The sequence below is a fragment of the Lepisma saccharinum genome, chromosome 1 (assembly GCF_977018435.1).
Source record: "Lepisma saccharinum chromosome 1, izLepSacc3.1, whole genome shotgun sequence".
NCBI classification, from domain to species: Eukaryota; Metazoa; Arthropoda; class Insecta; order Zygentoma; family Lepismatidae; genus Lepisma; species Lepisma saccharinum.
In genome coordinates this window covers 170,750,852-170,773,092 of record NC_139229.1, presented here as the reverse complement: position 1 = coordinate 170,773,092, position 22,241 = coordinate 170,750,852, and the positions used below count along the sequence as shown (strand labels likewise).

General features: G+C 38.6%; 1 protein-coding gene across 2 annotated transcripts in view; it reads right to left on the bottom strand.

The window, feature by feature from the left end:
- Positions 1-22,241, bottom strand: part of LOC145990051 (proclotting enzyme-like) — a 41,885-nt gene that overhangs the window by 5,599 nt on the left and 14,045 nt on the right. The window contains exons 2-5 of one of the 2 annotated variants that reach the window (XM_083125706.1): positions 6,422-6,562; positions 6,266-6,379; positions 5,296-5,411; positions 4,201-4,337 (exon numbers count right to left, since the gene is read on the bottom strand). In XM_083125706.1, the coding sequence (XP_082981832.1) occupies positions 4,201-4,337; positions 5,296-5,411; positions 6,266-6,379; positions 6,422-6,562 (508 nt within the window). Of the gene's footprint in view, positions 1-4,200; positions 4,338-5,295; positions 5,412-6,265; positions 6,563-22,241 lie in introns of both variants that reach the window. The other variant, XM_083125697.1, reaches the window with a different exon arrangement.

Here is a 22,241-nt window from a genome sequence, read left to right as displayed (position 1 = left end):
TGGTAATTGCTGAATATTTGTTTGCCATTACAGGTCATAATGCAAATGTTGAGAGAGTACTTTTGTTACCATCAAACAGACTCATGAGACAGATGATTTTTTTCATAAAGTCTGTAAAGTCATAAAGACTGCCCACTCTAACATAAATATAGTTTGACTAAACCTGAAATTTTTGAGAAAAATTGGCTCCTCTGAGAAGTGCCACTTAAATCATGTAGTAAGAGGTGCATTGATTAGTATGATTGCAAGTTTTGAAATTTTGCATTTAAAAATTCATTGAGATTTGTTCTTTTAAACTGAAAAGTGTCATTTTTAAATTACTTTCTAATGTGTTCTATAGAAATATGTATTATTTATTGAGAATGTTTTGTGTCTTACATTTTGACTTAATGTCCTACATTTTGGGACAGCATGTCCTACATTTCCCTTATAGCGATCTGGTAACCCTAATCATGTAAGTTAATAAAAGAATTACTAGAACTCCTCTGAAGTCAAATTTATACTCAAGTCAATAATTTGTTATTGAGCATCTCCAGTAAATTAAGTTTTGAATACAGAGTTGCTGAGAAGTCCGTTTACACCTGGTTATGCTTCTTATTTTTCATCTTATTGCTATTATTATTATGAATTAAGACCATCCTTTTGGTCTACTCCATGTTCGTAACATAGCCTTATGCACTTCTATGTTTCATTGTTCATCTGTAGCAACATTTGTGGGGTGACAGTTTGGAATGCTTCACTAAGAGCATTTTTTAGATCATCATCTGTTGAGTATGGCCATTTTCACATTTCTTCTTACACAAGACCCCATAGTCGGGGTTTCAAATGGACCAGATTGGACCGAAACTGCATTCTGGTTCATGAATATCTGGAACGTTCTTGTTCCATCTTGTGAGAAATGGCAACAGACCATTCCGGTTCATTTATTTTTTTTAGATATTTTATTACAATTTACTTTTCATTGTGAACTAAATTCTTAATACTCTTTTGGTACATATTATAGCATTCATATAAGCTTCTCTGCCATGTGGAGATGGTTTTTGCTGCGAGGTGACTTTTAGCAGAGTATGATTGTGCAACGTCCTCACCCTCTTCTTCACACAATTACCACACTCTAAGCACTTCAAATTAGGAGGATGGCAAAAATCTACCCATACGTGCTAACTTCTTATCAGTCGTAGAACATGAACTCAGAATTATCTCATGGCTTGCTGGGTGTAAAGAAAGGTTATACCAGTTTTATATATATCTATAATGTTTATTACAATTACAACACAAGGATGTCCATTAGCACACTTACACACGTGTCTTTACCTGTAACCCTTACGTGCATTTACCTGTACCATGCACCTGTATTTACGTGCACCACTTTTGGTCTCAAAGAGATAAAGGGGGGCAGGGAACATCCAATTTATTCCTCGCAGTGAGGCGTCAGGGGTAGTATGGGGACCTAATTTTATTTAGGGCCTTGGTCGCCACAGACATCACGGGTTCCCCTGTAAGAGAGAGTAGATTGCACGTAGTACCCTCAACCATAGCCGAGAATTGGCCAAAACCAATCGGTACCCCGAAATAGCGGGTGCTGGGTAAAAGGATCAAAGGATGCCGCGACACCCCCCTGCGTTAGCGGGGAATTGGCGAGCCAACCGGTGTCTCCTATGCAGGGGCGGCAGGTTAGGAAGGAAAGGTCCTGGTACTCCCAGACAAGCCGGGCAGGTAGAACCTGAGTACCTATCAGACGAAGCGATCAGACCAGGTAGGTAGGTTGCTGCTAGGCTCTTCTTCTTCTTCCTCCTTCCTTCTGGGATGGCTTCTAGTCTTCAGCCTGGGAGGCCGATTAACCCTGGATGTTTGCCCGTTGACATCAGGGAGCCAACTGAGCTCTGGACCTCGCTGCGCTGGCTTTATACATGCGGTGGCGCATGGGCGGTGAAAATTCTAACTACAAGTATGCGTTACCAACTCATTTTTTACATATTGCAAACTCCGTACTGAGAATTATCGTGATTTGACATTGAGAAAACACTAGTGGAAAAATCACTAGATGCACATGCTACCATAACTAAAACTGTGTGCATCCAGACAATACAATTAATAATGAGTCACACAGGACTCTGCAATACTAAACAAAGAGTTGAACAGTGTAAATGACAATAATTGATAACGTTTACAGAATACAGCGACCATGCAGGGTCTAATAATAAGTGAAGCTAATAAACTTAGAGGTGGATCCGTTAAAGTTTACAGAATACATTTAAACTAAAAGCGTACGCCTTGCAGGGACATTCCGCTTAACTCTTTCATCTGATATTAAAAAGAATATAATGACCATGCAGGGTCTAATAATAAGTGAATGGCGACCATGCAGGGTCATTACAATTGATGGCGCCTATGTTGTTTTCATCTTTTGTGCCTTGTGATTCTGTTATTACTTTTTATTTGTTAATTGTTATTATTTGGTGTGTATTGTGGATTTCATTGTTCTGACAGAGCAGGCCCATACCCAGGATTTTTTTAGGGAGGGGCAAGATCCGAAAATGTATGTGTGTGTATATAAACAGCGGTTCCTTTAGTAAATGTGTTCAGTTGCTACTGTCTGTCATGGAGAACAGCAAGAGGAAAAGTTGCACAACAAATACATTCATTTATGCAAGGACAAAATCAATTTTTTTTACAAATTTGAAAAGTTGTCGATGTTATTTTCATAATTTCTTATAGGATCAAATTTGAATATTTCATAGTTCTAGGGAAGTCCATGGCCCCCATGTCCTCTCCCTGGCTATGGGCCTGTGACAGAGATATCCTCTTGCACAAGAGTTTTACACAAATTCAGGTTCTCTTTTAATGGTTACTCATTGCTCTTAAGCTGAGCAGATATGTTGTTGACATTCTGAAGATTACATCCAATTCTTGATCATATGCAAAGTAACAATATGGAAAGAAAATATCTTTCATTTGCACAAATTGATTCTTTTAATAAGCATTATTAGAACAGAGAATTGAGGATATATATACACATTGAATTTTTAAAAACTCATAATTTGGCGAACAATTTCCATACACTGTTTAAATTTTTAAAAGGGAAGAGATTTCCAGCAGACTCATGTCCAATATATTTTATACTATTTGATGCAAATGTAAATATTTTAATAACTATTATTAATCACATCACTACACTAGCCATTAATCGCATTGCTGTTGTAGTAAGACACAAAGGAAAGAAAGAGAAACACCACCATATTAACAAAGGTAAAACATTTCGTTTCATGAAAATTTCAAGCCCTACCCTTGGGGGATTGAAGTGAAGGCAAAAGAGCCAGAGACTGTGTTGACCCACATCTGATTCAGCAATTCCAGAAAATTTCATCCAGACATGTGTGGACATGGGTGTGAAGTGTGCTGGTGCACAATTTTGCTGAAACCAAACAATGTCAGCGATTCCTCCTGCTATGAGCTCAGGAAGCAACCAATCATTGATCATGCTGAGATAATTATTCTGATTGACAGTACCTTCGAATAAATAAGATCCAAGCAGGTTTTCCACAGTCACGCCTGGCATATATCCATGACATGCTGCATATCCTCTAACAAATGAGGATTTTCTTCAGCCGAGATAAAGATGTAGTTCCAAGAGCTGCACTATATTACACATTCATCAGAAAACATGACTTGGGAACCATTGCAGCATTAACTGGTATACATGCACATGTCGATCCAGATCTGCATCCATCAAATCATTAACCATTATTTATTAAAAAATATTTCTATTAAGAATATAATAAAAATATCATATAAAAGTTATTTTACTTACGTATTTGAGAGTCTACTCCTTGAGTTAGCTACGTTTCGGGGAAGCGACTGTCCCCTTCTTCAGGCATTCTATAAGCATGCAATACTGCCATGCCGCGTCGTTATATCATACAAGGAAAGGTTGGATGGGTAGGATTGGGGAAAAAATTATCAGAAAAAACTATGTCCCTTTCACCCAGCATTTCCTTAAAACTCGTCATGTTCACTATAAATTCCCATAAAATTCATTAAAAGCAGTAAAAACAAGTTAAAAATCCAAAAAGTGTGCTCACTCCATGGAACATCAGCTGATTAACACGCAGATGGGAGTGAGCACAGTTAAAAAGTTAGTTTCACATTATGCAAGATTACCAAACATAACTCAATGAAAATGAAGAAAACTGAACTTACATTCCTTCAATGATGCACATATAATCCAAGAACTTTACAAAGTTCAATCTGAATTCACTCTGAATGCAGAAGTGTAAATGTCGGCAATGTCCAAAAGCTTCATTTGGAGTTAAACATTTCTGATATTGCTGATTGGGCTGAAAGCAAAAGGATATTATACAAATAAAACAGTGTTTGGAAATAACAAGACACCAGTAATTTGGCTACAAATAACAGTTACTTTTTGGTAACAGTAAGTAACAAGTAACATTTTGAAATTAGTAATCTTTAACTCAATTACTTTTCTCAACATAACAAATAATGGAATTAATAGTTAGTTTTCTGTACATTTCAACAATAATGAACAAAAATGCACAACTTCACGAATGAAAGAATTAAAATGGAAAGTGCATGTAATAGTTACAACAGGATTAAATCTGTGTGCACACAGTGAAAGCAGGCAAATTTCACAATTTTTGTATTGTATTTAAGGACATACTAAATCTGGCTCCCCTGCCACTCCATACATGTTTTCTGGTGCTGTCATTATGTACACACAGAGGCAATGCATATCTATATCAGAACTGATTTAAATATAGAGATTTTCTCCCACTTTCTGCAATAGTCAATAATAGCTTTGATATCATTCACTTAAATTTCCAGCTGGCTCAGTAGCAAAGCACCTTAGGTAGTCAGTATTCAATCTTGCCACCAAAGTTCCTTAGTTTAAGTCCTGACTTGGGCATGTGTGTTCTTTGCAAGTCTCCTTTCATCAATTTGATCTAATCATCACTACTTCTTCACGGCAATAACCCAGTGGCAAGAAGTGACACTAAATGACAAAAAGGAGGATACAAAAATTCTTAAATTTCCATCAAAGTTTTGATGGGAATTTGGATGCCTCAGACTAAGTTTTCATGTAAAAAAGGATGTGCTAACTATAAAAGTTTAACAGACAAATCCATGTAGACTCACTATAATCTATTGCAGTTCATCTCAACATAACTGCTGGATATAGTTTTAACACTTTTGTAAGGGAATTTTGGTTTCATTAAATAATGGTATACATTATGCACATTTTGGTAAAAGATATAAAACAATAGAACTGTCACTTACTTTATTTACTCCCACGAGAATAAATCTCTTGTCAATGTGTGGTGCCACCTGATTTGGCAAAAGTATTCCCGTCTCATTGATAATATTTCCCCAGGCTAGGGAAGACAGTTGTGATGCTGCCGGAAAAAATAAGGAATGTCAGAGGCAATGTTGCTTATTGCATGTAATAAAAAATTTAACTGTGGCAACTTCATGTATCACTTATTATATGTTAAAAATAAAAATGACTAATAAACGTTGAATCCACCTTCCTACTCATAACATGGTAGAGACTGTGTAAAAATATATCCTTTTAAGTTATTTAGTTTCTAGATTTATTGTAATAATGCTTGTGTGTCTGAAATAACTTCTTCAAATTAAGATTTTGTACAGCTGCGATTTCGATAAGTTTATTTTGTTAATTTTCAAATAGGTATAAATTAAATTAATGAATTGAGAATATCAAGAAAAGAAATAGGTTTTTGTCTCAAGGGTTGTAAGACTCAATTATCTCTATGGTAGTATTTGACCACCGTATCTGAAAGATAATATCTAGAATTGTATATGAAATTAACAAATTACCTGGCTGGATATACATATGCTTCCTGTGTTAGTTTTTTTATGAACTTAAAATTCGAGCTAGCTAGAAAGAAGTATGCTTTTGAGCACTGTCTTCATTACCTTTGAATTATGGAAGGGACATGTCATATAATATGTCAATATCTTACATATGCATGATATATTTATCCAGATTATTGTTGGGATGCATTCTCTCTGTCCCCCCTTACTAACTAAGTTTGTGCTTTTTAGCTTACAGTTAGGATAAACAGGATGGTATTTGCAATTGAGTGGAAATTCCGCACTGAACCCTTTCTGTTTCTGTATTTTTGCCCCTTGCAGAGGAGGTGCTATGTATATAATTTATACAATATCCCATACTTCAAAAGAATTGGTGGAAATTTCTTGGAACAAATATGGAGTAATCACTCACGGGCTCCAGTTTGTTGATCAGGAGGGCAAGGACGGTGTTTATGTGGTTTGCATGGCTTGTTCTGTTGACCTGGTGGAGCACGGGAATGTCCCGGTGGAACCCAAGTTTGTCCAGGTGGAACACGAGTGTGTCCAGGCGGAACCCGAGTTTGTCCAGGTGGTGGTCCTCCCCCACTCCTCCCACTAGGTGTTCCTCTGCCACCACCATCACTAGGCGGAAACAGAACTTCTGAACTTGTTGGGTCGGCATTTCTGCGCCAAGAAGGTCCCCAGCCTTCTCTAAATGGGCGACCACGACCTGCAATACAAATGTGTAGCAATTAATAATGCAAAGGAGAGTGCTAACATCATTAAAGACATTCTGAATGTTTGAGGCACTCCCAGTACGCACAGGCATTATTGAGATGCAGTGGCGCAGGAACGGGGGGTACAGGGGTACATTGTACCTCCCCAAATTTTTGAAGGGGGGTACTGTACCCCCCTAATCCCGTAAATCGAGTTGTACCCCCTGTACCCCCCTTTGGTAATTTGACAGCAGACGCAAGGTGCTACTGTTAAAAGAACCTATTTTAAATTCGCCCAATAAAAAAGTGAATATTTTTTATAACTTATAAGCATTATCTTTACCACAGAAATTCAAACTATTGTAAACTGATTCTACTACATTGTGTTTGCTACTAGTTAGTTCATTGACCTATGTTCTTGGATACCTCTTTAAGGAGATGAAAATTGTTTAAAATGTGTGTGGAACGATGGAATACATACGAAATCTCCTTTGCGTATAGGGGGGTACACTTTTCAAAAGAAGTGATCGCGTCGATTCGAAGATGAAATACAAATCTTCATCAGAAGAGTGAATGACTGACCCCATTTTCTTTTAAATATTTAAAATGGAATTTTCTAAACGAAATACTTACACGAACGAGACGAGGCACGACAGACCAACTTGGGGGGTACAATACACTCCTGTACCCACACATATTTTTCATAACTTTGTAAGAGGGTGTTCGGAAAACTATACTTAAACTTATATATTAAGAGATTTTTTGTAAAATAGAGTCCAGGCTAGCGTGAAGTGAATCTAGAATATGTTCTAACAACTTCAGAGTGGAATCCGAAACAAAAATAAGCACAAACAAGAACGAGAAGGACCTCACCACACAGGAGACGACATGAAGCTGTGACAATTTTCGACTCATCGAATTGCGATCTCATTCGTAGGTGAAATGAAATTTTTCCTAGACATTTAAACAGGGTGCAATCTGCGATTTTATCAGAGAGGGGACTTATTTTACCTATGTATTAGGTATACTTATAATTGGACATTATTTGCTTAAAATCTGATTTTGATATCGAATGCAACACAAATACAACGCCAATTTAAGTTAAACACTAAAGTCAAACTGTAAGAAAATTACATTAGTCATATGAATGCACGAGATAAATGAGACTCACTGCAGGTTCTATTGATAGATTTTGGATTGGATTCGCTAGGTCTTTAGAGTGAGAGAGATATTAATGTTTGATTGATTTATTTGGTGTATTTTACTTCGCATTTCTGCCATGAGTGATGATATGATGGAATTGATGGACACTCACAAAAAACACCCATGCCCAGGCCGGGTTTCGAACGTGGGACCTCTGGCGTCATAGCGCACTATGCTATAACCCTTCCGCCATGGAGGCCGGCGAGGCGGAAATGTGTTTTGGATTTTCTTTGTAGATTCAAAAATCTTTAACTATGACGCGCATGCTTTTGCTTACATTAAAGTTTACCTTTTCACATAAATAAGAAATTGACATGTCACCCTAAAACACTGCATTTAATACCACTCTATGCGAAAATAAACCTTGGCCGGCTCTTCATGTTGTCCACAAAAGATTGAAAACAAAACAAAAAAAAAACAAGTTTTGAGCGTATGGCTTTCCTTGCTTCCTCTGAGATCTGAAGCATTTAGGTTTTGTATATGTAATGATAGTACTTTCAGTGCTTGAAGAGTGTCATTAGGTACAGTTAAATATATAACAAATAAATGCCTTGTCAAATGATTCACAAATATTTCAAAGTTAGATTTCTTACGAGTTGATCGGGAACCATCTCAACTGTTATTTTTTTCTTTTATAATACAACGCCTATAGATTCTAAAAGGCATTGGATGTGGTACACATCTGCCATAAATTGTTTAAATATATTTTTATGCTTAGCTATGTGTCTTTAAAATAAGAATGAACTGATCTGAAGTAGAACTCTATGAGTATGATATAAGGATCCAGTGGGTGGAAAATGATTATTCTTGGTTGGGGTGGCTTAAGATCCTCCTCACCACCTATAATCTCAACCTGTATTAAAATGAATAGATTTATCTTCGTTCGCAATTTTCACATTTCAAACTCCTGATTTTCCGTTCCGTTAAATCCAAATAAGCCCAGAACGAGGCCCAGAGCTTTATATGTTTCACAATTATTATCAGGTTTTAAAAGCTGTTAAAAAAAAATCTAAGAAAAACAAAGAAAAACATATTTATGCAAATTTTGCATTAAATAACAGGACATTCGTGTGTGCTGTTCTAAAATAGAATGTTTCTCATGGCTTCACATTATACCTAGGTATCAAGGACGTATTTGGAGGGGGGTCCAAGGGGTCCGGACCCACCCCCCGAAAGACTTATGTAGTAAAAGTAAATAATCAAAATATAATTGTGTAGCATTAAATATATAATCGATGGCTAGTTTCGCTCAACTTATTGGAAGGCAATACATTTCGCTGATACGGCTTTGAAGGGTTCCAAATATTTATGCACAGTACTAATAATGATATCCATAAAATATTGATCAGCAACTTCACTTTTCGTTAATTGGATCTAACTCCTTTTTTGTTATTCAATAAATATTCAATTCTTTTTCTATTTGACATTAAACGCTTACCAAGGCAGTTGTTTTTATACAAATCTTGGCGATCTTAACTACACGAAAGCTAGATAATGAGTACGTGCTGTTATACATATATTCTTTTACTATCTTTGACCTATTCATGTAATAAAAATTAACATTAATTAATTTACATATTTAATAAATATTTTAATTTAATTATTATTATCTATTATTATTGCGACACTTGGTTGGACCCCCCAAAATGTATTTTTACATACGTGTAGGAGTGTGTGTGTGTGTATATATATATATATGGGAGACTGAATTTTGTACCCCCCTAAATGAAAAACGTTCCTGCGCCACTGTTGAGATGTCCTGGCTAAATTGGAACACATCTCTTCATGAACATAACGATTAAGGGAACTATATATCCATTTAGATATGATTTTTGAATGAAATGAATATTTTGAAAGACTCATTGTTGAAATTAATAATAATTTATTACCAAAAACTAGTGTTGATATGTCATTCCTGATGATCAAACTGAAAATTCCTAATTTTAAATTGCCTTAGATATCACACTACGTGATATGGCTGAACAAAATATCTCGCTTGAATTTATTTTCGGTTTCATTGATTTGTATCTTTAAGCATTAGAGTTACAATATATGTAAGGGGTGACCTTCCACGTAGTACACCCTGAACTGCTTTTTGCAGACTAACGAGGCTCTGGTGACTGGCTCTATGGCCAGTATAATTCTGTGTGTTGTCCTGTTTTTTGTCCTTATTTGTGCTGAGTGTCCCTTTACAGCCTTAGCTTTTAACCAAGGTAAGGATATTTTAGTTTTCAGACACGGTTTTATTTTTGTTATGATAAGGGTAGTGTTACCGGTGCAAATTAGCCCAAGTGCCGACGCACGGAAAATTTTTAAATCAAATTCAAATAGAGTTACAATATATTTAATTTCATTTTTTTAAGTGCCATTCACTTTGACGATGGAGGGTATCGGGAAAATGAGGGAGAGTGTGGATTATTTATGATTGACCCAGGATGATAAGGGAAATCGAGAAGCTACTTGAAACGCAGAAGTTGACTCCAAATTAGAAACCGAGATATTATAGACGGTGTTAAAGGCGGAGCTACTGCGGAGCATGCGCACTCGTCTGGTCCCCCTCGAACATCCGGTTACGCTTAAGGTGCTATGGACGTTAATATGATAGGGCAAAGTGGAGATTCTTTTACAAGGAAATAGGGTGTCAACTGTGTAGGATATGGTTTCACAGTTCGATCGGGAACACATTTATTGAGTCAAGTATCACTTCGTAGGTTTCAGAAGGACGTAGAGAGACGAAACCTGTTGATACAAGCACAACGAAGAAAGGATTGGTACCCGGAAAGTATCTGTACGACTTGCATTTTGTTAAGCATGTTGATCGTTTATCTGAGTATTGTGTTGTGGTGAAAAGTACGCCTCTTAGTGAGGTTTCAAACCGAAGCGACACGCGACAGCAGTGGTTCGTACCGAAGTGACAAGCGACACAGGCCCATTTAGTCTATAAATAAGCATTTACCGCTCACTGGAAATCAAGTCGCAGGCGGCACAATATACGTCATTGGGAATCTGAGCGACACGCGCAACTTGTTGTGTCGCATCGGATCGAAACATTTCATTGATCACTGAGGATTCACTTTTAAGTGGCACGGAGATTACACCCCGAAGCAACAAGCAACAGCCCCTTTACTCTAAAGGAATTCACCTTGCATACGAATACAACAGACCGAGGCGACACGATGCATGGTGCTGACAAAACAACAGTCCAGTCCAAGCGACACGTGCATTTTCTCGTGATGAATTGGTTCGAAAGGAAGCTTTCAGACTGCAGCGATACGTGTTTCTTGGAAACCAACATTCAAAAATAAAAAAAACACCTTCCGAATTAAAGCGACACGACAAATTGGAAGTGTCGCTTGTCGCTCGGACTGGGCCGTTTTATCAATACCGTGCATAGTGTTGCCCCGGCCTGTTATTAGCGCAAGCGTGACTGGTGAATGGTTTGCTTTAGATCGAATGCTTCTGTGCGATATCGCTTGTCGCTTCAGTCTGAAAACTCCCTTGTTGCTTGAAGTAAATTCATGCAAGTGAAAGTGGCATGCCATATCATAGGTTTTCCCTAAATTCCTCAGGCGGAAAGGCGACGTTGATAGCACTTATGTTTACTTTAGCATTTGTTATGTGTAGAGCCCGGAAGTTCAGGCATTTATTTTCGTTAAAATAGGCAGGCAAAAAGGCATTTATAATGTGGAAAATAAGCACTAAAAATGAAAAAAAGGCAAAATAAACCGAAAAAAGGCACATTTGGAAGACACTTACTTTTATCTATAATTTCTGGCAAAATGCTAAAATCTACATTGAGAAGAGCATTTCAATTTTCTCCCTCTTGATTGCACATAACTACAAGCTGTTTTTTTTAAGTTCTCAACATTCATTGATAGTCGTCTGTCAGAGAGAATGTTTTTCATAATAGAAGTTATTGGAGCATACATAAAACAATCTAATGTAGCTGGACTCATTTTTGTAACAGCATTTTCACCTTTTGGAATATCACAAATTGTTTTCAATTGTTTCAAGTCCTCATTTGCACTCACTACCCGTTAGCACTTTTCCGCAACAGCTGACCCATTTTCTCCTGGCACTTCCATCATCTGCTGCATAGATTCCTCGAAGATTTTCGTGGATGCTATAATTGTAATTGTCTCTGGCAATGCACCATAATGTGCAAAAATAAACTTGAATAGCACAGGAGTTTTTCCACTGAAGCCGCTTCATTTTCTGGAAGAGCATCTATCACCTCACTGATTTTTTCAAGGTCGTTAACAATATATAGCTGCTGATATCCAGGTTCCCCATCTGGTCAAGACTGGTTGCGGAGGTAAACTAAGCTCAGATGCAACTTCCTTAAATTTTCGGGTTCGAGAGGGAGATTTCAGAAATATCTTCTTTGTGTTCGAAATCAACCTCTCCACTTTAGCAGTCAATCATGCACAAGGAAATGTTAACCGAAAGGCAATATCCTAACTCAGCATGAAATACATTTTTCTCACACATTTCTCCTTCAGCAATGTTGAAACATGCGTGAGTTCAATATTACTTAAATAAGACGAAAATTACTCACATACTAAACGGAAGAAAAATAAATGCCAACAACGTTTTTTCGGAGAAAAATAATTTATATACACATTTTTTTTTAAAAAAATGTCAAATTTCATTGAAAAAGGCAAAAAAAGGCATTATAATTAAAAATAGGCAGTGGGGTCCCAAATAGGCAAAATAGGCAAAATGAAAAGGCTTCTAAAACATTCGAAACAACATAAGAAACGTATATCCGGAAAAAAATTATCAATATATGCAGTAGATAAAAAGAGGCATTTTGCCAAACTTCCGTTTTCTAGGTGTCATTACTTCTGGAGATTTGTTGGCAAAGATTCACTTAAGCTTTACTTTACTTTACTCTATAATATACTGCTGGACAATGAAAACCGGACACTTTAATATTTGACATCTGAATTGCAATAACAGCTCGCAGGTATATTACAGAATGTTCGGCAGATCATGTAGTACCATATGCACCATTCATAGGCTCGGACTTTGTTTATGCATTCGTACTTAATTCAGTTTCTGCAACATTTAGTTAGCCCTTGTACCAGAGCTTTTATCGACCCATTGCGTTATCACAAAAAATGCAAGTGTCCGGTTTTTTTTGTCCAGCAGTATATAATAATATCACTAGTTTTATACAATTATCTTTCCCTCACTTTTCCATTTACAAAATAATTGAATATATCTAAACTTTTGTACGTTTTGAGTTCGTCGAGCGTGTACATGAGATACTTGTATGTACGTAGTGTGCTATACAACTGGCGGACACAAAGACACGTCATATTTTAATAATCTGCTCTGCAGTTGATCATCCGACGGATTCTAGACGTCCACTCCTTCATAGTAGAACTTTAACAAATACCTTTCTTGACTATCGTCGCACAACTGATGAAAACAAGCGCCCATTTCTTACTTCGTATATCGGTGAATCTGCACTGGCAACAGCGGGGACTGGCCTAAACCGGAAGTTCCGGGGGGACCGGGCAAGACCTCACCAATGTTTATGTTTACATTTTTAACACTGTCTATTACCGACGAATGGTCGGAATTTATTCGGCCTACGTATAGGGCCGGTGGCAACCCACCATCGTGAGGAAATTGGGGAGCTCCGAGTGAGTGAGCGTAATCCGGTCACGGAGACCTACTATAACGGCTGGGGATACGTCGGGCCGACCCCCCGACTATTCCAATACCGGTTGAAGATCTCCACGCTTAGAGGTGACGAATGCAAGCGTGGGAGGGAGACCGGCAGTCGGTAGGTACGCCTAGGCCCTTCATGGGCTGTTGCGCGACGGATTATTATTATTATTATTACCGACGAAACTCGATGCACCCAGCACGAGTCACCTTGCTAGCTCCCAGATAGCATGTAAGTTAACTGCAAGTTAAATCGAATGTCGATTTAACTTGCAGTTAACTTACGGGCCTTTGACTAGTTTCAATACTCTTGCTTGTTGCTTTTGAAAATAAGCACGTTACTACATATAAAAGCCGGTTTAGTGGTCGACCTTCGATCTCGCCGCCACAGTTCCAAGGTTCGATTCCCAGCCTAGGTATGAGTGTTATTTGAGAATGTCCTTTCATCAATTTCATGTAATTATCACTCATTCTCTCCGTCGGATTAGCCAAAATATAGAAGAAAAGTGACGCGAAATGACAAAACGACATAACGGGATCGGTTAGAATGTTGGATATTTGCTTGTCTGTTTTTCGGTATCTCTACATCGATGAAACGGATTAAATAAGATACTGCGTTGCATTCACATATGCCCAAGAATCAACATATCAGGTTTGCAAATGCATTCGTTGTCACAACAATAGGCGACGAACCATCACTAATTTGCTTATTTAGCCGTGAAGTCCCTTTTATCACAAATAAACAGCGAGCAACGACCCGTGACCATCCAAACTGCTTGTTTTGAATCGAAAGTCCTTGCCCCATTTGGCCCCACCCTCCACACTGTTACATTTTTTTTATGGTATGGCGATGGTTAAAAGCGACCAGAACATCCCACCACATTACACATTTGTACGTAAGAGAAAATTTGATAGTTGATAATAATGCTGTGTATAGTAGATTATTAGTATAAAATCTTTGTAGTGACCCTGCAACCAAGAATGTCCGGATGGGGCGCAATGGGCCGTTACCCTCCTAGTAAATGAATGTCAGCCTAAAATTATATATTTTACACGCACATCATTTTATTTCAACCACAATAACACACCTTTTTAACCTACAGGTCCCTTTACAACCTTGCACGTTTAACCTTTCTTAAGGGCAGTGGCTGCTATTAGGGGGGACAGGGGGCAGGTTTCCCTTACTTTTTGCCACTTTTGCCCCCGCACTATTCTAACCCTTATCTACCCAGGGAAAGTAAACTGTCCCCCCACCCCCGCCCCAGTTTTGGAACTCAATCGCCGCTACTGTTAAGGGGATTTCCATTATGTGCAGACGCACCCAAAACATTTTAGCTCATTCATTCATTCGATAAAGAAGTCGTTATTTCGAAACACCATGTTACAGTAAACAAAAGGGATAGTTTCTTGTAGCATGAATTCATACGCATTTTACATATTTTTTCTGTGGCACCTGTACATTTATGGATGATAAAAACAACACGTACAGTCACCGGCAATAGAAATGGGACACTTAGATCCTGAAATACTCGCTTCCCTGCAAGGCGTTGTGTGTGTTGCCTAAATCTACGGCGTAAGTGGATTTTAATAACAAATGTCCACTTCTACCACCGCCGTAGAGTTAGGCAACACACACAACGCCTGGCAGGGAAGCGAGTATTTCAGGATCTAAGTGTCCCATTTTTATTGCTGGTGACTGTACCTGCAGATAAGTGACTGTGCACGATGGTCTGCAAACAAAGTCAACATAAACGCTTGACATTGCCAAATTACAACTCTCCAAAATGCTTAGTCATTGTAACTCGATACGTCGATTATTGTGTAAATCCCAACCATATTACGCACATTCAAGAAGCAGGTCCTTTGAAAGATCAAAGCGACTTTTGTATAGGTCCCATCTGGTTGACTTCACATTGACTGGTTTATTTCACGTGCAAGTAGTTTCAATTAAAACTATCTTTAGGATGAACACAGAAAATATGTTCCTACGTATCCTACAAAGTAGCGAGTTTGGCAGCGACATATCATTCGACCTTAAGCTCTTATGTTCAAATCGCAATATTTATTTTCTTGTTAGACAGGGGTGTATCCAACAAATTTCATTTGGGGGGGTTAGTTCGTGTTTAGGGGGTGTAGGGCTATATTTAAAGCCCAAATGACCATAAATTGGGCCTTTGTGAAAAATTTTAGGGGGTGTTGAGAAAATGTTGGGGGTGTTAGGGAAGTGTTGAATGTGTGTGGATAAATCACTGATCTTGTAGCTACAGTTTCTCAGCCGTCTGTACAACCAGACTGGCTTGAGATCTCTAGGAACGTTCTCCACCGATTGGTTGGGCAGCCACGGAAACGGAAGCAAAAGATTTCTAACTCCACTTCTCCACCCCTAAGATATTCCGAACCCTGTGACGCAACAACCTTTTTTGAATGCCAAGCCATTCATTGGCTCTCAAAGCATCGAGTTCCATTGACGCTGATTTCTAGCTATCCATATCAGAGTTCGCCAGTTTTTTTTTGTTTTTTTTCCCCAGGCTGCTACCCAATGGTTCTCGCGATGCTAGGTTAGGACCAAGATTTTGGAACTCCCAGACTGTGAATCCAGGACTGTTCGCACCAAAGACGCACCTCCGACAGCACCTCCAAGCATTCGGATAGCAGCAGCTCACTTCTCCGTCCCTTCGCTCCCTTCGGCTGTTCCCAGCTTCCAAAAGCCCTGGTATCAGGTTGCTCAGTCTAGCACCTTGCGGACCCATAGGAGAATTGATTTGCTGGATATTCTTTCATTTTTTTTTCAAGGAACAGAGGGGGAGAAATTTTGCAATAATTGCGACATTTACATCACAAAATTTTCACCATAACATTCTTGCATATAGTAACTCGAATTAACTGAAGTGTTCTGGGCCAATAAAATACTGGATAGGTTCTTTTCTCTTTTTCAAATACAGAATTGCAGAAATACTGGAATGAAATATTAGAATGAACTAACCTCCTGACATAGCCAATAACTTTTATTAGGGACATGATCATGTACATACACACACGCATTCGCTTTATTCTTGTGTGTGCGAGTGTGTGCATAAATATTTCGTATGAACGAAAGGAATATGTACCATAAATGTCTTCAAAGGCATTATCAAGTAATGGATATATTCTTTCCCCATCTATTACGCTTAACTTTGACGTATTATCGTTCCTGTCACCTGAAAATGCCGCTTATAAAAACATGAAAAATCGCGCATAGAATCACAAAAAAATAAGTTTAAAATCACGAACAATACTGGAAAATTTGTGTTATGTTGCATAAACTGCTTTGTGTTGCAAAAATTTAGTGTGTAAAAAAATCGCAAAAATTCGCTAACATATGTATTTTTTGCTTTCGCGCTCTGTCCGGGACATCAGCCAGCTTAGTCCCGGATAGGCTTCCGTCCCGAGAAAATTTATTCATCATTTGTCGTCAGAAAAACTCCCAAAATTAATTCGGATGTGTGTTAACATGTGTAATAGTCAAATGCACTATGAGAAGAACAATATTAACTTGCCGCGAAATTTACTCACGACATTTTTCAGGTCCCTAGAGATAGTAAACTGGCTTATGAAGAATACTGAAACTATTCTTCCCAGAAAAGAAGCACTGTGTGTGTGTTTTGTGCGTGCGTGCGTGTGTGTGTATTGGAATGTTGTTAGTTCCGGGCCTACAAATATACAAAATATACAAATCCTAGCCTAGCTGATGATAATAATAATAATAATAATCGTTTGCATATTATATAAACGAGTACCCTACAAATAAGAAAAGTCAGTACGTATGTTTGGTATAACATTTCCCTTTAGCAAACCAGTCCCCTCCTGGAAGATGCAAGGACTTAAGGCGTTAGCTACGAACGGAAGGCCGAGAGGGGAGAGAGATATGGCCACATCCGTTTCGCAACGTTAATCGTGCAGAGGAATATGCTATCTGACGTCCGCTATCTTGCTTTCTTCCCGTTCTGCTAACTTCGTTGTACGCTCTTTTCTGCTTCGTTCTCCGTGGTGGTCTAGTGGTTAGTGTAGCACGTGGGTCTATGCAGGGCCAGCCAAAATTTCGAAATTCATTATTTACTGAAATGAAAATATCGGAAATAAATAAACATGATTATAATTGTCAATAGCATTAATAATTTTGCTAAAGTCTATTTTATGCTCATGCAGACTAAAGGGACTGCCTCCACCGGGTTTCTGAAGAACGATGCATCCCTGTAATTTGTTGCATGTCTTTTATATGAAAGGTTGTTATTCCGCTCGATGCAAATTACTATGGCATACTCAATTTCAGATGGCTATCTGGCAAGGATTTATAAATGCCCCCTCTCGGAAACATACCGAGGGGGAGAGGGGGAGCAAGACAGTACTTTCAATCTTTTACACAGTGCTTTTGAAAGATACTGTTTTAAAGTGAGTAAGTAAGGTGTGGCATCTCTTCAAATTAAACTTTCGCACGTACAGTATAAGCGTAAGCTCCCAGCTCAAAAAGTAAGAAAGTTTGCAGAGCGTCCCTTTCACTGATGAACTAAAGAGAATTTCCCTTCTATGGGCTTGAATAGCTCAATGATATTATTCGCTTACCCTTAGTGGCGTGAACTGTACCAGAATAAACCTTCCGGTATACAGGGTGTTTCCGGGCTGATGATACAAACTTTCAGGGACGATGGAGAAGGGCACATGTATTAATTTGAGATAAGCAACCCTGGTCCGGAAACGACTTAGTCGGAAGTTATAAGCGAAAATCGGTGTATGAAGATGTAATACTTTTATTAACTTGCAAAGTTTCACAAGCTGCTACATTCACAACAGTTGTTCAAAGCGGCGTCCCCCAGCTTCGCTGCATGACATCGTCGCACAAAGTACTGGCGTACCCGTTGGAACAACCTCGGGGTTGTTCGAACAATGTCACATTCAGCGAAAATTCTTGCCAGGAGATCCTCTTCAGACAAAATTTTGTACTACGATGTCCTGCCTGCAGTGAAGCTGGGGGACGCCACTTTGAACAACTGTTGTGAATGTAGCAGCTTGTGAAACTTGTGCAGGTAATAAAAGTATTGAATCTTCATACACCGATTTTCGCTTATAATTTTCGACTAAGTCGTTTCCGGACCAGGGTTCCTTATCTCAAATTGATACATGTGCCCTTCTCCATCGTCCCTGAAAGTTTGTATCATCAGCCCGGAAACACCCTGTATAATTTAACATTTCTGATGTTGTGACAGTTCCCATCATTAACCCATCACGGAGTTCTTCACCGCAGCTTTAATCGACGAAGGATGGAGAATTTGAATATCTTGTAATGGTAACAGGAAGAGTTACATCAGTTGGTAGACATTTGGTTTAAAACTGTTCGTTGGGATTTTTCACCATTGTTGATTGCTTCCAAATATAAATTTCAGGCTAAGTCATACGAGTGTGAGTCCATGCATTGCTATGCCAAAGCTTACTCGCTGGTTCTCAATTGACCTCTGCGACTGACCGATATGGACGTTAATCGAAAAACTCGTCGAGTGTGGAAAGCTGAAGGTGTATCGCCCATGCTCTAGGAGTCAATGGCCCCCTCTCATCTCCACACGTTGTCCGTGACAGTTTTCGAATTAATTAATTCAAGGTTGGACTGCACGTGACTCTGAAAACATTTTACTCCGGCAGAACAACACATCTACAAGTCTGACTAGGCTCCAGAAGAGACTGGGGTGGTCCAACGGCAGATTTTACAGTCAGGAGAAAATGGCGGTTGTTAGGTATTTATTGAAACACACGCTGGAGTTCCTACAACTAACATCCTATGCTGAAAAACAACTTTGCATCGAGTGTTGTTTCTTGATTTTTACCATTACCAGGCTTGTCTCTCAAAAATAAATATAAATATAAATATTTTTTCAAAGGTTTGTTTTAAAGATTCCACAACTATACGGCATTTTTTTTCTGCTGGGATGCATAAATATTACTAACAATAACTAAATCCCACCAGCATTTTCATTGGTTTTTCTCTTGCATCCATAGTGCTTTCAAGGGTTTGAATTGTACTCATGCTGAGAGTTTGTCTATTGCTTCTTTGTAATTTTATTTCAGTTCTTGAATTCCGTCTTCCACGGTAAAGTTAACGCTGCCGACCTGTAATTAAAGGTACCCGGGTTCGACTCCCGGTGAGGGTGCATTGCACAGTGATTTCTTGAGGTTCGCATTGCATAAAACAAAGTGAGTGAACATGTCGATGGGCATTCCTCTGCAAGGGCCTTTTTCACATATATCAAGAAATTGACTGGGGCTGCTGGATACTCTTCTCTATAAAAATTATGTCGTATTTACTGAGAGCTGTCAGACTTCAGCCTTACCCCTCTGTAAATGTACTTAAATCGGTAACAATTAGGGTGCTATCTGTAGAATGAGACACCCAGCTCCGCGCCAAAAAGGAAAAAAAATCAGTAACCGGGACAGAGGAGGGGGAGGGAATATTTTCTATGGAGAATACAAAAATACACATTTGATCTAACCGGTCCAGTAGCAGGGCATCCGCCCTCTTGCACCCCTGGCATCGTCCCAGCTTCGGAAACTGCATTCCCCCTTCCGGCTTGCAAATTTTGCCTGCTCGATGACCTAGCGCACTAAGTGGTCGACTTTCGAACTCGCCTCCGAAGTTCCTAAGTTCTTTGTTAGTGTCACTTCATCACTTTTATTTTATCAATACTCATCTTATCGTTTGCCATCCAAAAGTGGCAAAAATAGAAATACAAACACTTGTATTTTTTTTAGCATATTTTGATACTTTGTAAGAGGTTACTGGAATCCTCCCTTGAAATGTTTTCATATTACATACACTTACATACTTGTTAAATTAAACCTTCATTTTGTATTATATTCGTTATACCATGAATATCCTGTGTATTCAATGCGATCGGGACCAGAGTTTCCTCCACCCATCGGAGTGAAATTGTAAATAGGCCTATCGCCAAAGATTGTCAGGAGAAGAGGGGTAACTAAACTGGGTAGCCATGAGTCCTGCGATCAAGTTTCGTAAATTGTGTTCATTTTTATTCTCTCGTCGATTTCATCGGTCCATTTTCTCGTCGTAACACTCAGAAGATGCATAACATAAAAGTCATGCTGCCAAATAATCTAAAACAACCTTGATGTATATTAACATGGTTGATGTTCAGATAACCTGTGTGAAAGGTATCTCTCCGTAATTGAATTAATACGTCATTTTGGCAGTAAATTATGTTTTTATAGCAGTATAGATGGATTGCAATGGGACATAAATTAGTTATCTAAAATAAAAAAAAAGCTTTTAGTCTAGGGGCATTCATGTGAAAGTGCCCACAAACCTCAATTTTTAAAATTAGGCTAAATGCAATGCTGTAACAACTTCTTGTAAGTGAACAATCTACAATTGAATTTTGGATAAAAATTCAAGTATTATACATTATTAAGTTAGAAAGTAGAAGATATTTAGCATATTGTTTATTTTAACTTTTCATTTACTTGTGTTTTGTATTGTGACACCAAAAAACAATTAATTTCTTGTTTAACTGTTACTATTTCCCCCTCAACTACACAAGAATATTAAAATGTCAATTACCTTCTCTGTTTGTCTTAAATAATTTATTTTTCATCGTTTGCCAATTCACAGAAATTAAAATAAATTTCTTATTTAGTGCAGAGGCAGTGTTTCGCCTGTCCCACCCGTGACACAAAATTCTTCACTTGTAACTGCAAATCTGGAAAAGTATTTTAAGAGTAGTTATGTTTAATCAACAGTGTTACTTTTCATATTTTATTACACAGAAACTGAAGGGAAAATGTTGTTTAACTATCAGTAGAATAGTTACATTAATATCAAAAGTTGAAAAATCCAGTGGTGTGCTCAAGGGAAAGGCCATGAAAAAAAAATGTCAAATGCTGACAAAATATAGGACCGTCTACTGGGGAAAAAATAGACATACTCGCAGCTCTGGGATTCACCCAGCCTCTAATAAATTGGTACGTGGGAGCAACCCTGGGTAGGGGTTAAAGACGATCGGGCCGTCACCGTAGTGCTGATCAGCTCCACCACAAAGTACCGAAATTGTGAAGTGTGTAGCTTCACACACCCCCATTTGCCACAATGGCATAGTACAATGTACAGGGAGCACTTTACCCCCCTCCCCCACCTTTTTTGGAAAATCTTGCGCACGCCACTGAAAAACGCCACAATCACATTCGACTGGAAGCAAAAATAAGCTGTGCGGCACTTATTATTGTTAAAATCTGTTAGACTTTTTCTGATATGATGATATGAACAGAATCATATATGTATAAGAGAAATTAAGCCATTCCTTTAAATAATGTAGGAGGTAAGAAGACGAAGGAAGAAAAGTGGCAAAGAAGAAAGAGCACGTATTCATAAAGGGTACCATCACAGCATTTGCCCGGATAAAAACTGACCCTCAGTCAGGATGGTCGGACGCATGATTCGTACCTGCCATTCGTACGTAAGAGAGATTTGTGCTCGTGCTTCATATGCGTTTAAGGAGGACGGAGCGATCCCCTCCCTCAGGCCGAGAAATATTTAAAAAATAGATGTCACCAATTAATGGATTATTAATTGGTGATATAGAGGATTTCGTCTATGGTGGAGGGGGGGAGGTTCAAGGGTGAACAAAATATTTTCAGTTGGGTTTTTGTTTCCTTTGCTGGTCGTGGTTGTGGCCGCGGTGGCTCAGTCGGTAACGCGTCTGACTACCGTGTCCCCGGCCGGTTCAAATCCGGGAACTTTTCTAACGATGGAAGCGGCCCCGGCGCCCACCCAGC